Raw genomic sequence first — 11,169 nt, 5'->3', positions numbered from 1 at the left:
TGGACACAGAACTGAAGGTCAAGGAAGAAATAGAAAGATTGCTCAAAGCAGGATTCATCAGACCAGCCATTTATGCTGATTGGCTAGCCAATATTGTATCGTTCCTAAAAAGAAAAACAAGGGCAATTAGAATCTGTGTGGACTACAGGAATCTAAATGAAGCATCTCCCAAGGATGAATATCCTATGTCAATGGCAGATATGCTAGTAGATGAAGCTGCTCATAACCAAATGCTATCTTTTATGGATGGCAATGCAGGTTACAATCAGATTATGGTGGCAGAAGAAGACATCCACAAGACAGCTTTCATGTTCCCAGGGCATATAGGTGCTTTTGAATATACTGTAATGCCTTTTGGCTTAAGAAATGCAGGAGCTACTTATCAAAGAGCAATGAATTCTGTTTTCCATGATATGATAGGGCATTCTTTGGAAGTATATATAGATGATGTGGTGATTAAATTCCCAGAAGAAGGAGATCATGTATCAAATCTGAGAAAGGCATTCCTAAGGATGAGACAACATAAATTGAAAATGAACCCCAAAAAATGTGTTTTTGGAGTTCAAACAGGGAACTTCTTAGGTTTCTTGGTCCACCAGAGGGGGATAGAGATTGACAAAAACAAAGCAAAATCCATCATAGAAGCTCTACCACCCCAGAACAAGAAAGAACTACAGAGTCTCCTAGGAAAAATGAACTTTCTAAGGAGATTCATATCCAATTCTGCAGGAAAGATCCAGCCTTTTTCCTCCTTGTTAAGATTGAAACAAGAATAGATGTTCAAATGGGAAGAACAGCACCAACAATTTTTTGAGGAAATCAAGCATTACCTCTCAAATCCACCAGTTCTGTCCCCACCAAAGAGAGGAAGACCACTCAAACTCTATGTTTCTGCATCAGAAGTGTCCATAGGGAGTCTGTTGGTTCAAGATAACAAGGAAGGGAAGGAACAGGCAGTTTACAATCTGAGCAGAACTCTGACAGGAGTAGAAAGGAAATATTCTGCAATTGAAAGGCTTTGTCTAGCCTTATACTTCACTGCTGTGAAACTCAGACACTATATGCTGCCTTTCACCATCCACATCATTGCCAAGACAGACTTAATCAAATACATGCTAACGAGGCCAATGTTGAGAAGCAGAATTGAAAAATGGACTCTGGCTTTGGCAGAATTTGCTTTCAGATATGTTCCTCAGAAAGCTGTCAAAAGACAAGCTATAGCAGATTTCCTAGCAGATCACCTAGGAGAAGAGATTGAAAATATGGACTCTTTGGACATAGCAAATGCAGATCTGCTGACTAGAGTTCATACTTGCCTTAACAATCCCATCTATTCAGTTTACCTTACACCTTGGAAACTGTACTTTGATGGATCAAAGACTGATGTAGCTTCCGGAGCAGGGATTATTTTAGAGGAACCACTAGGGATCAGACATTGTTATTCTTTCCAGTTAGATTTCCATTACACCAACAACAGGGCTGAATATGAAGCTTTAATCATTGGCCTAGAAATGCTGGTGGAATTAGGGATCCAATCTGTGGAAATCCTGGGAGATTCTATGCTTGTGTTGAAACAGATTGCTGGAGAATACAAGTGTCTGAGTCCTTCTTTAGCTATTTGTTTAGTTGCAGCTAGAAACCTGCTGACAGAATTCAGAGAAGCTACTTGGGAACATATCCCAAGAGAAGAAAATTTTGCAGCCAATGAATTGGCTCAAATAGCAACAGGTATACAAATGCCTGAAGACTGTATGCAAAGAATCATCAAGGTAGGAAAGAAAAGTCTACCATCTATTCTGACCAGAGGAATGGAGATAGATGTTAATTCTACCATAATCACTCAAGATGATTGGAGAAATCCTATCATGAATTACTTGCAGTATCCAACCTTGCCTTCTGAGAAAAGAGTCAGAATCATGGCTTTAAACTACCTTATGTGGAATGGAGATTTGGTCCAAAAAAGCAAGGATGAAGTACTTCCAAGGTGCCTTGGAAAGAAAGAATACATGAAAGTCATGGGAGAAACTCATGAGGGAATCTGTGGAGCCCACCAAGGAGGAAGAAAAATGTGCTGGCTAATTAGAAGGTATGGCTACTTCTGGCCAACCATGATGAAAGATTGCATTGACTATTCCAAGGGATGTGAGGCTTGTGAAAGGCACGGCCCAATCCAGCAGGCTCCTTCAGTTCCCATGAATCCAGTGGTAAAGCCATGGCCTTTCAGAGGATGGGCAATGGATCTCATTGGTAAGATTTATCCAGCCAGTAGCAAACAACACTGTTTTATCATTATAGCTACAGACTATTTCACCAAATGGGTGGAAGCCAAGCTTGTTAAGTCCACAACATCTCAAGAGATCATCACTTTCATAGAAGAGCAGATTATACAAAGGTTTGGCATTCCAGAATCGATCACAACTGACAGAGGATCTTCTTTCATATTTGGAGAGAGGCTGGATATGGCGGAAGCATTTAAATTCAAACTGCTTCAATCCACCCCTTATTATGCCCAAGCTAATGAGCAGGCAGAATCAAGTAACAAGGTGATCATCAACATTATCAGAAAAATGCTTGAGAAAAATCCAAAACAGTGGCATGAGAAGTTGTTAGAAACTCTGTGGGCATATAGAACTTCAAAAAGAGAGGCAACTAGCATGACCCCCTATGCTTTGACTTATGGCCATGATGCAATTCTGCCCATGGAGATAGCAGTCCAGTCTCTTAGAATTACGCATCAACACAATCTGGTTAGAGAAGACTACTCTCAAGCCATGCTGCTAGAACTGGAAGGATTGGATACAAGTAGGATTGATACCCTCAACAAACTCTTAGCAGGAAAACAGGCTGTATCAAGGGCCTACAACAAAAGAGTTAAAAACAAGAGTTTTGAAGATGGAGAAATAGTATGGAAAGCAGTTCTGCCCCTTCGAACGCATATAGCTGGTTATGGAAAGTGGTCACCTACATGGGAAGGTCCTTTCATAATTAATCAGATCCTTGGAATGGGGGCATACAGATTATAGGACCGCGATGGAGGGTTTCATGCTGCACCAAAGAAATTTTTTCCAACTATGTGGGATTCATAAGCTGTGCAAACAAATCCTGGAATAGAGAGAGAGCGAAATGAAACTGTTGTTTAAAAGTTCTGTTTCAAACTTCACTTTCCTTGTAAATATGCTAAAGCACGTTTTAATTTACTTTTGCACACTTTGCCAATAGAAAAATTCCACAAAAATAAATAACTTTATTAAATATTAGTCATTTTTTGTGACTAAAGTTTATTACATTTCATAATTTAAAATCTAAAGCCCTAACTTCCTAAGGGTTTCTTGCAAGCTAGCCTTCTTGATAGAGAGTTCCTTCTGTAGCATCACCCCTTGGTGAATTGAAGCCTCTGCAATCTCCAAAGCTAGTCTAGAAGCTGAAACCATGCTCTGCACGAGGAAGGTAGCCTTGGTCTTGGAGCTCAGTCCAGCCCCGAGCCTGCTCTGCACCTCCCTGCACTTTGCCAACTGCTTTTTAAGCTCTTCAATCTGCTTCTCTAGCCTGTCTGCAGTGGCCTTGGCTTCCTTGTACCCTGCAACCATCTGGTCCAGTTCTGCCTTCTGCTTCGCATAGTCAGCCAAGTTGGCTTCATGAGTGGCTATGCAGAACTCAGAGGTCTTGAAGGTGGGCTTGAGATCCTCATAACGGTCGTGGAGGTTGAGCACATCTCTGGCCAAGCCAAGGCTCATCGCAAGTATGGGCTTAGGAGCCATGTTCTGTCGATGCAGGAGATCCAAGTCCTTCATCAGTTGATCAACAGCCTCATTGTCCTCATCCAGTTCCAGCTCAGAAGATTGCCAAATCTTCAGCCTCTCTATGGCCTCCTCCACCACCTTGGACTTGGCCTTTCTAGGAGTAGAACTGAGTTTTTGTAGCTTGTCCAGCTGGGCATCTAGGTCCATGGCTTCAAATTTTGCCAGCTCTGGGTCAGCAAAAGAAGCAGTGGCAGATGAGCTTGGAAAGGAATGAATGGGCATCTGCAAGAAGAGCTCAAGTCAATTCTATGCAAGACGTTGAAACTAAAAGGAAGATCCACAAATGAGTAAGCACTTACAGCAACAATTGGAGGCTTCAGAGGGCTGGTCATTATAGCCAAAACACCAGCAGATCTAGGCACTTCTACCTAAAAAGACTAACAGTTGAAAAGCGAAGACAGGACAAAATTGCAGGAAACAAGGAGACAGAGTTAAAATAAAAATTACCACAAGGTCAGGAACAGCAGCAGTCACTTCCACTCTAGCTTTTGGAAATGTAACAGGTAGTTCTGCCTGCTCCACAGGCTCTGATGCAGATTGCTTTGCCTGCTCCTCAGATGCTGGAATGGCAGTGGAATGTTCTGCTTCTGTATCCTCGAAAAGGGCTAACTCTGAACTAGTCAGCTCTGCCCTTGGATTCTCCTGCTGGCTTTGCGCCAAAGCAATTCTCTCTGCATCGTTTGGGCCTAATTTGTGCATGTTCAAGGCCCAACCCGTTGGATTGATCATGCTAGACCTCTTAGCCTACATGTCCAGATTCGTTGTACAATAGTAGGTAGACTACGGTTGGTGACAGTAGTTGGTAGATGCCGGTAGGTGACATTGTATCTTAGCCACCTACCATGATGGTAGGTGGGATAGGGAATGTATATAAGGAGGATGTCACATTGTGAATCCTCACCTCACAACTTGTAAAGCATTGAGTAGCAATACAAGCATATATTCTCCCAAACTTTCTTAAGCGTTCTTATTGTGTTCTTGCTCTTGCGATTGTTCTTTGCTTGGTTCGATCTTGTGTTGTAGGAAGGAGGCTGACTTAGCTTGTTCGAGAGGCGATCAAGTCTAAGGCCGCACGTAAGGAAGACTCCGAAAAAGTCATCCCGTGACAGTTGGTATCAGAGCGAAAGCTTGAATCATTCGAAGAAGCATGTCAAAGAGCGGATCAGATGTGGAGACAGACCTGTCCAAGGTCAACATGGATCATGGAGGCAAATCAAAGAGGGAAAGATGTAGAGATGTGGTAGCCATGATGGAGAAGCGGCTTTCTAAGATGGAGATTGCCGTGGTCGATTTCGATCAACGACTCGAGGAGGACGTCCTTACGAAGGGGGGCTTCGAAGCTGTAGTGGATGAGCTTCAAGGCCAATTCCAGGGAGTCCTCAACTCCGCGCTAGACGGCATCAAGCTAGATGTTGAAGCCAAGCTGGATCACTTCTTAGCGGAGCTTACTTCACTTCGTGATGAGGTGAAGGATGTGAAGGGAGATTGGGCTTTATGCAAGAAAGCTGTCTTGAACAAGACCCGGACTCCGAAGGAACCCAAGGTGCTAGATTCTTTAAAGCCCAAATCCTATAATGGGAAGAGGGAGGCGAAGGAGCTGGACACTTTCTTGTGGAATATCGAAAGGTATTTCAAGTATCTGAAGCTCGAGGATGATGAGCCCAAGATCAATACGGCAACGTTGTTTCTCATCGACAATGCTCTCATGTGGTGGCGTCATCGATGTATGGAGATCGAACAAGGTACGTTTACACTTGAGACTTGAGATGATTTTAAGAAGGATATTATGTTGCATTTCTATCCAGAGAATACCAAGTATGAGGCAAAGGAGAAGCTGAGATGGCTAAAGCAAACTGGGATCGTGAAGGACTATGTCGCCACGTTCACCAACTTGTTGTTCGAGGTGCCTAGCATGACAGATGAAGACAAGCTCATGTACTTCATGAGTGGCCTACAGAATTAGGCCAAGCTGGAGTTACAAAGGAGACACGTCCAAACCTTGTCAAAGGCAATTGCTGCAGCTGAGTCTCTTGTTGAGTTCAAGAGGAGTGATCAAGGCGACTCCAAGTTCAAAGGAAAGAAAGGTGGCAGTGGATCCAGTGGGGGAGACAACAAGCCAAAAGAGGGTAGCAAGTCAGGAGACAAGTCTGACGGTCACAAGTCATCCTGGAAGAAGAATGACAAAGGTGACAAGGGGAAAGACAAGTCGAAGCTAGCTTGCTACTTGTGTGATGGAGCGCACATGATGCGGGATTGTCCGAAAAAGAAAGCTCTGAATGCTGTGAACCAAGAGAAGGAAGAGGAGGCCGAGAGGGAAGCAGGAATGGGGGCCATTCACTGCTTCAATGCCTTGCAGGCCAAAGGAGCTGAACCACAGGTTCAAGCTAAAGGAGTGATGTTCGTCGACGCCATGGTGAATGGCAAGACAACCCGTTGCCTGGTGGATACAGGTGCTTCACACAACTTTATGTCCGTGCAAGAAGCAAAGTGACTTGGGTGTCGAGTCTCGAAGAAAGCAGGCAGTATGAAGACGGTGAATTCAACTGCCAAGCCCATTGATGGAGTAGCTCGTGGTGTGGAGCTACACATTGCCACTTGGAAGGGAGTAGCTGACTTTTCGTGATCTCGATGGATGACTACGATGTCGTGCTAGGAATGAAGTTCATGGACAAGGTAAAGGCATTTCCCATTCCATTTTACAATACTATGTGCATTGCACAGGGTGGAACAATGCCATGTATGGTGCCAGTAGTGAGGCAACAAGGCGAGACGAAGCTATTGTTAGCCATGCAATTTTCCAAGTCTTGGAAGAAGGGCAATCCGACGTTCCTTGCAACTATGAAGATGGATATAGTTGAGAAGGAAGTCCAACCAGTCCCGAAAGCTGTAGAGGCAATCCTTAAGGAGTTTGCAGATGTCATGCCCAAGGAGTTGCCCAAAACCTTACCACCTAGGAGAGAGGTGGATCATGCCATTGAGTTGGAACCGGGTGCCAAACCCCCTGCCAAAGTGCCGTACCGGATGGCACCTCCTGAGTTGGAGGAATTGAGGAAGCAATTGAAGCAGTTGTTGGACGCTGGGTACATCCAACCGTCCAAGGCCCTTTATGGTGCCCCAGTTCTTTTCCAGAAGAAGAGGGAGGGAACACTGAGGTTGTGTATCGATTATAGGGCGCTAAACAAGGTGACCATCAAAAACAAGTATCCAATCCCTTTGATTGCAGATTTGTTTGATCAGTTGGGAGAAGCGAAGTACTTCACCAAGTTGGACTTGCGCTCGGGATACTATCAAGTGAGGATCGCACCGGGAGATGAATCAAAGACCGCATGTGTGACGAGATATGGGTCTTACGAGTTCCTTGTCATGCCGTTCGGCTTGACTAACGCCCCTGCAACATTTTGCACTCTTATGAACAAGGTATTCCACCCTTTCTTGGACAAGTTTGTTGTGGTTTACATCGATGATATTGTGGTGTACAGCAATTCTCTAGAGGAACACCTCGAGCATTTGCAAAAGGTCTTCCAAGTTCTAAGGGACAACCAGCTCTATGTGAAGTGGGAACCACCAATCAAGGTACCTGAGTTGCGGTCTTTCCTTGGATTGGTGAACTACTATCGCAGGTTCATCAAGGGATATTCAGCCATAGCCGCCCCCTTGATGGATTTGCTGAAGAAAAACAAGACGTGGGAGTGGACACCCCGATGCCAGCATGCCTTCGATGAGTTGAAGAGGGCTCTTATGGAGGAACCAGTGCTGAGACTTCCGGATCTTAGCAAACCTTTTGAGGTACACACTGATGCATCAGATTTTTCATTGGTGGTGTACTAATGCAGGATGGACACCTATTGGCTTTCGAGAGTCGAAAGCTCAATGACACGGAGTAGAGGTATACCGTTCAAGAGAAGGAGATGACAGCCGTAGTGCACTGCTTGCGGACTTGGAGCCACTACTTACTTGGTTCTCAGTTCGTGGTCAAGACTGACAATGTTGCCACAAGCTACTTTCAGTCCCAACAGAAGTTGTCACCCAAGCAAGCTAGGTGGCAAGACTTCTTGGCGAAGTTCGACTACAAACTGGAGTACAAGCAAGGGAAGACAAATGTCGTTGCCGATGCCTTAAGCAGGAAGGCCGTACTAGCAGCTGTCACATAACCCCAGAGTTCTCTCATGCAGAGGATACGAGAGGGCTTGTTGCATGATCCCCAAGCCAAAAGTCTGTTGGAGCTTGTCAAAGATGGAAAGACAAGAAGATTTTGGCTCGATGATGGGGTTCTCTATGCAACAGGGAAGAGGAGCTATGTTCCAAGGTGGGACAATCTGAGGCGAGAGCTACTGTAGGAGTGTCATGACTCGAAGTGGGCGGGACATCCGGGCACTCATCGAACATTAGCCTTGATGAGTGAAGCTTACTATTGGCCACAGATGCGAGAAGATGTAGACTCATTCGTGCGGACTTGCCTTATTGCCAACAAGACAAGATATTGAAGAAGCAGCCGGGTGGTTTGCTAGAGCCACTTCTTGTTCCAACCAGACCTTGGGAAAGTTTGTCCATGGACCTCATTGTGAGTCTACCCAAGTCGGAAGGGTGTGGCTCAATTTTAGTGGTGGTCGACAAGTTCACCAAGTATGCTACATTTATCCCCGCACCGGCAGATTGCAATGCGAAGGAAGCTGCACGCTTGTTTATGAAGCATGTGGTGAAGTATTGGGGGATCCCTAAGAGTATTATCAATGACCGTGACACTCGCTTCACTAGTAAACTTTGGACGGAGCTCTTCAGGCTACTTGGCTCACAGTTGAACTTCTCTACTAGCTTTTACCCACAGACAGACGATCAGACGGAGAGGGTGAATGCGCTATTGGAGCTATACTTGAGGCACTATGTGAGTGCCAACCAGCGAGATTGGGCAAAGTTGTTGGATGTTGCTCAATTCTCGTACAACTTGCAGCGGTTGGAGTCGACAGGGTCAAGTCCTTTTGAGTTAGCAACAGGACAACAACCTATAACACCGAACACAGTGGTGTCAGGCTACACAGGGAGTAGCCCTGCTGCATACAAGACGGCCAAGGAGTGGCAGGTGACTAATGAGCTGGCTCGGGCTCAATTGGAGAAGGCAACTCGGAAGATGAAGAAATGGGCAGACAAGCATAGGCGGGACGTTGTGTTCCAACCAGGTGATCTAGTCTTTGTGAAGCTCAACCCTTCTCAACACAAGTCCACTAGAAGATTGCACAAGGCGTTGTTGAGGAGATATGAGGGTCCATTTCCTATCATCCTATCAGTGGGAAGAGCTGCTTACCGTGTGGAACTACCTCCTCGATTGAAGATTCATCCGGTGTTCCACGTGAGCAATCTCAAGCCCTACCATGCCGACCCCGATGAGCCAAGTCGTGGAGAGTCTCAACGAGCTCCACCTTTGATGGTGACTTCATTTGACAGGGAGGTTGAGTGCGTCATGGCCAAGCGAGAGGTACGACGCAAGGGTGTACCGAGGTACTTTGAGTACTTTGTCAAATGGAAGGGCCTGCCAGAGTCTGAAGGCAATTGGGAGAAAGAAGAGTCCTTGTGGAAGTACAAGGACATCATCGAAGCATTTGAACGAGACGGATCTACCGCGGCAACGAGGACGTTACCGGATTAGCTGGGGGAGAATGTCATGGCCCGCATGTTCAAGGCCCAACCCGTTGGATTGATCATGCTAGACCTCTTAGCCCACATGTCCAGATTCGTTGTACAGTAGTAGGTAGACTACGGTTGGTGACAGTAGTTGGTAGATGCCGGTAGGTGACATTGTATCTTAGCCACCTACCATGATGGTAGGTGGGATAGGGAATGTATATAAGGAGGATGTCACACTGTGAATCCTCACCTCACAACTTGTAAAGCATTGAGTAGCAATACAAGCATATATTCTCCCAAACTTTCTTAAGCGTTCTTATTGTGTTCTTGCTCTTGCAATTGTTCTTTGCTTGGTTCGATCTTGTGTTGTAGGAAGGAGGCTGACTTAGCTTGTTCGAGACGCGATCAAGTCTAAGGCCGCACATAAGGAAGACTCCAAAAAAGTCATCCCGTGACATTTGGCACACCTAGCCCAAAAGCCCAAAAACAACAAAGGCAAACCACAGGGCCCAAGCAGTCTGGACTCTACAAATAAACTTGGGCCTCGAAAAAGAAAAAAAGCAAGCAGCCCATGTCTCCAGAAAAATAAAAAAGGCTTGAGCATGATTAAAAGAGATGAAGGAGCCCAAAAGGAAACGAACCCCCGTGAATCTTTTTTAGGAAAGTCAAAAATTTCAACTGCGTTGATAAAGAGTTGACAGAGGCAGGAAAAAAGAAGGGACGTCTTTGAAATCTCTGCCACCAAAAGATCAAAACCCTTTTATATATTTAGAGAAATTGTTTCTACTCCAAAGAAAGCACCATCTTTCAAGGGATACACAGGCTAAAGTTCTCAAAAAGAGATAAGCAGGAAAACAGGGAGTTGTTCAAACTGGAAAAGCAAACTGAACATCACGGTTTGAGCTCTCACAAAGGGGCAGTTGGAATTAAAGAGGGGTTAGGTTCTCTTCCAAAAACCAGAGAAGTGATTGGTCTTAAAAGAATTGACTATTGAGAGCCTATCTGCCAGAATTGATAAAAACCTCTTCTTCTTTGTATTTAAAAAATGAAAGATCTTTTGAGAAATTTGCCGCCCATTATTAAAAGAAAGAAACCCTACTCCAAAACATTTCTTATAAATATAAAGAGAGGGTGAACAGAGCAAAGACACAAAAAATTGAACAATCACTACTACAAAAAGTGAAAAAGACGACCAGAAAACAACGACGGTCTAAGTGAAAACCGTCGTGGTTTTTAAAAAGACGACGGTTCTAAAAACACCGTCGTGTAATACCACCTTAGACAACTAAAAAATGGAGATTCAAATGGCTGTTCAAAAACAACGACGTACCTAATTAAACAACCGACGTCTATTTGAAACAGATTTCCGCAGTGTAAAATCAAAGCCAACAAAGAACGGCAGAAGTTATGAATCGACCGACGTAGAAAGTAAAGACGACGATTTCAATAAAAGCCGCCGTTTTTACTCATAAAATAACACGACGAGGTTTTCGTATAAGACGCCGTATAATTACAAACAAATCCACGGCTTTAAAATACAAAATATCGCCGTATTAAATTAATGTACAACGACGGAAAATATAAATATATCGACGTCATTCTCGTATAGTTCTACGACGTTATCTTTAAATCGTACTATAAAATTTAACGTCGTATTTATTCATTTTATACGTCGTACCTTTAATTTAAACCGTCGTCTTAATAAGAATTTTTGTTAACAATTTTTTTCTTTGATTTTCTTATCCTACGT

The 11,169-nt window shown here is 44.3% G+C and overlaps 1 protein-coding gene across 1 annotated transcript; it reads left to right on the top strand.

Annotated features, from left to right (window-relative positions):
* Nucleotides 777-3,023, top strand: LOC109948703. The gene is made up of 2 exons (XM_020562404.1): nucleotides 777-2,543; nucleotides 2,592-3,023. The coding sequence occupies exons 1-2, from the start codon at nucleotides 777-779 to the stop codon at nucleotides 3,021-3,023; spliced, it is 2,199 nt and encodes a 732-aa protein (XP_020417993.1).

Source organism: Prunus persica, chromosome G4 (genome assembly GCF_000346465.2).
Source record: "Prunus persica cultivar Lovell chromosome G4, Prunus_persica_NCBIv2, whole genome shotgun sequence".
Taxonomy (NCBI): domain Eukaryota; kingdom Viridiplantae; phylum Streptophyta; class Magnoliopsida; order Rosales; family Rosaceae; genus Prunus; species Prunus persica.
The sequence above is the reverse complement of the archived record's forward strand: the minus strand, read 5'-3'. Positions and strand labels throughout refer to the sequence as shown.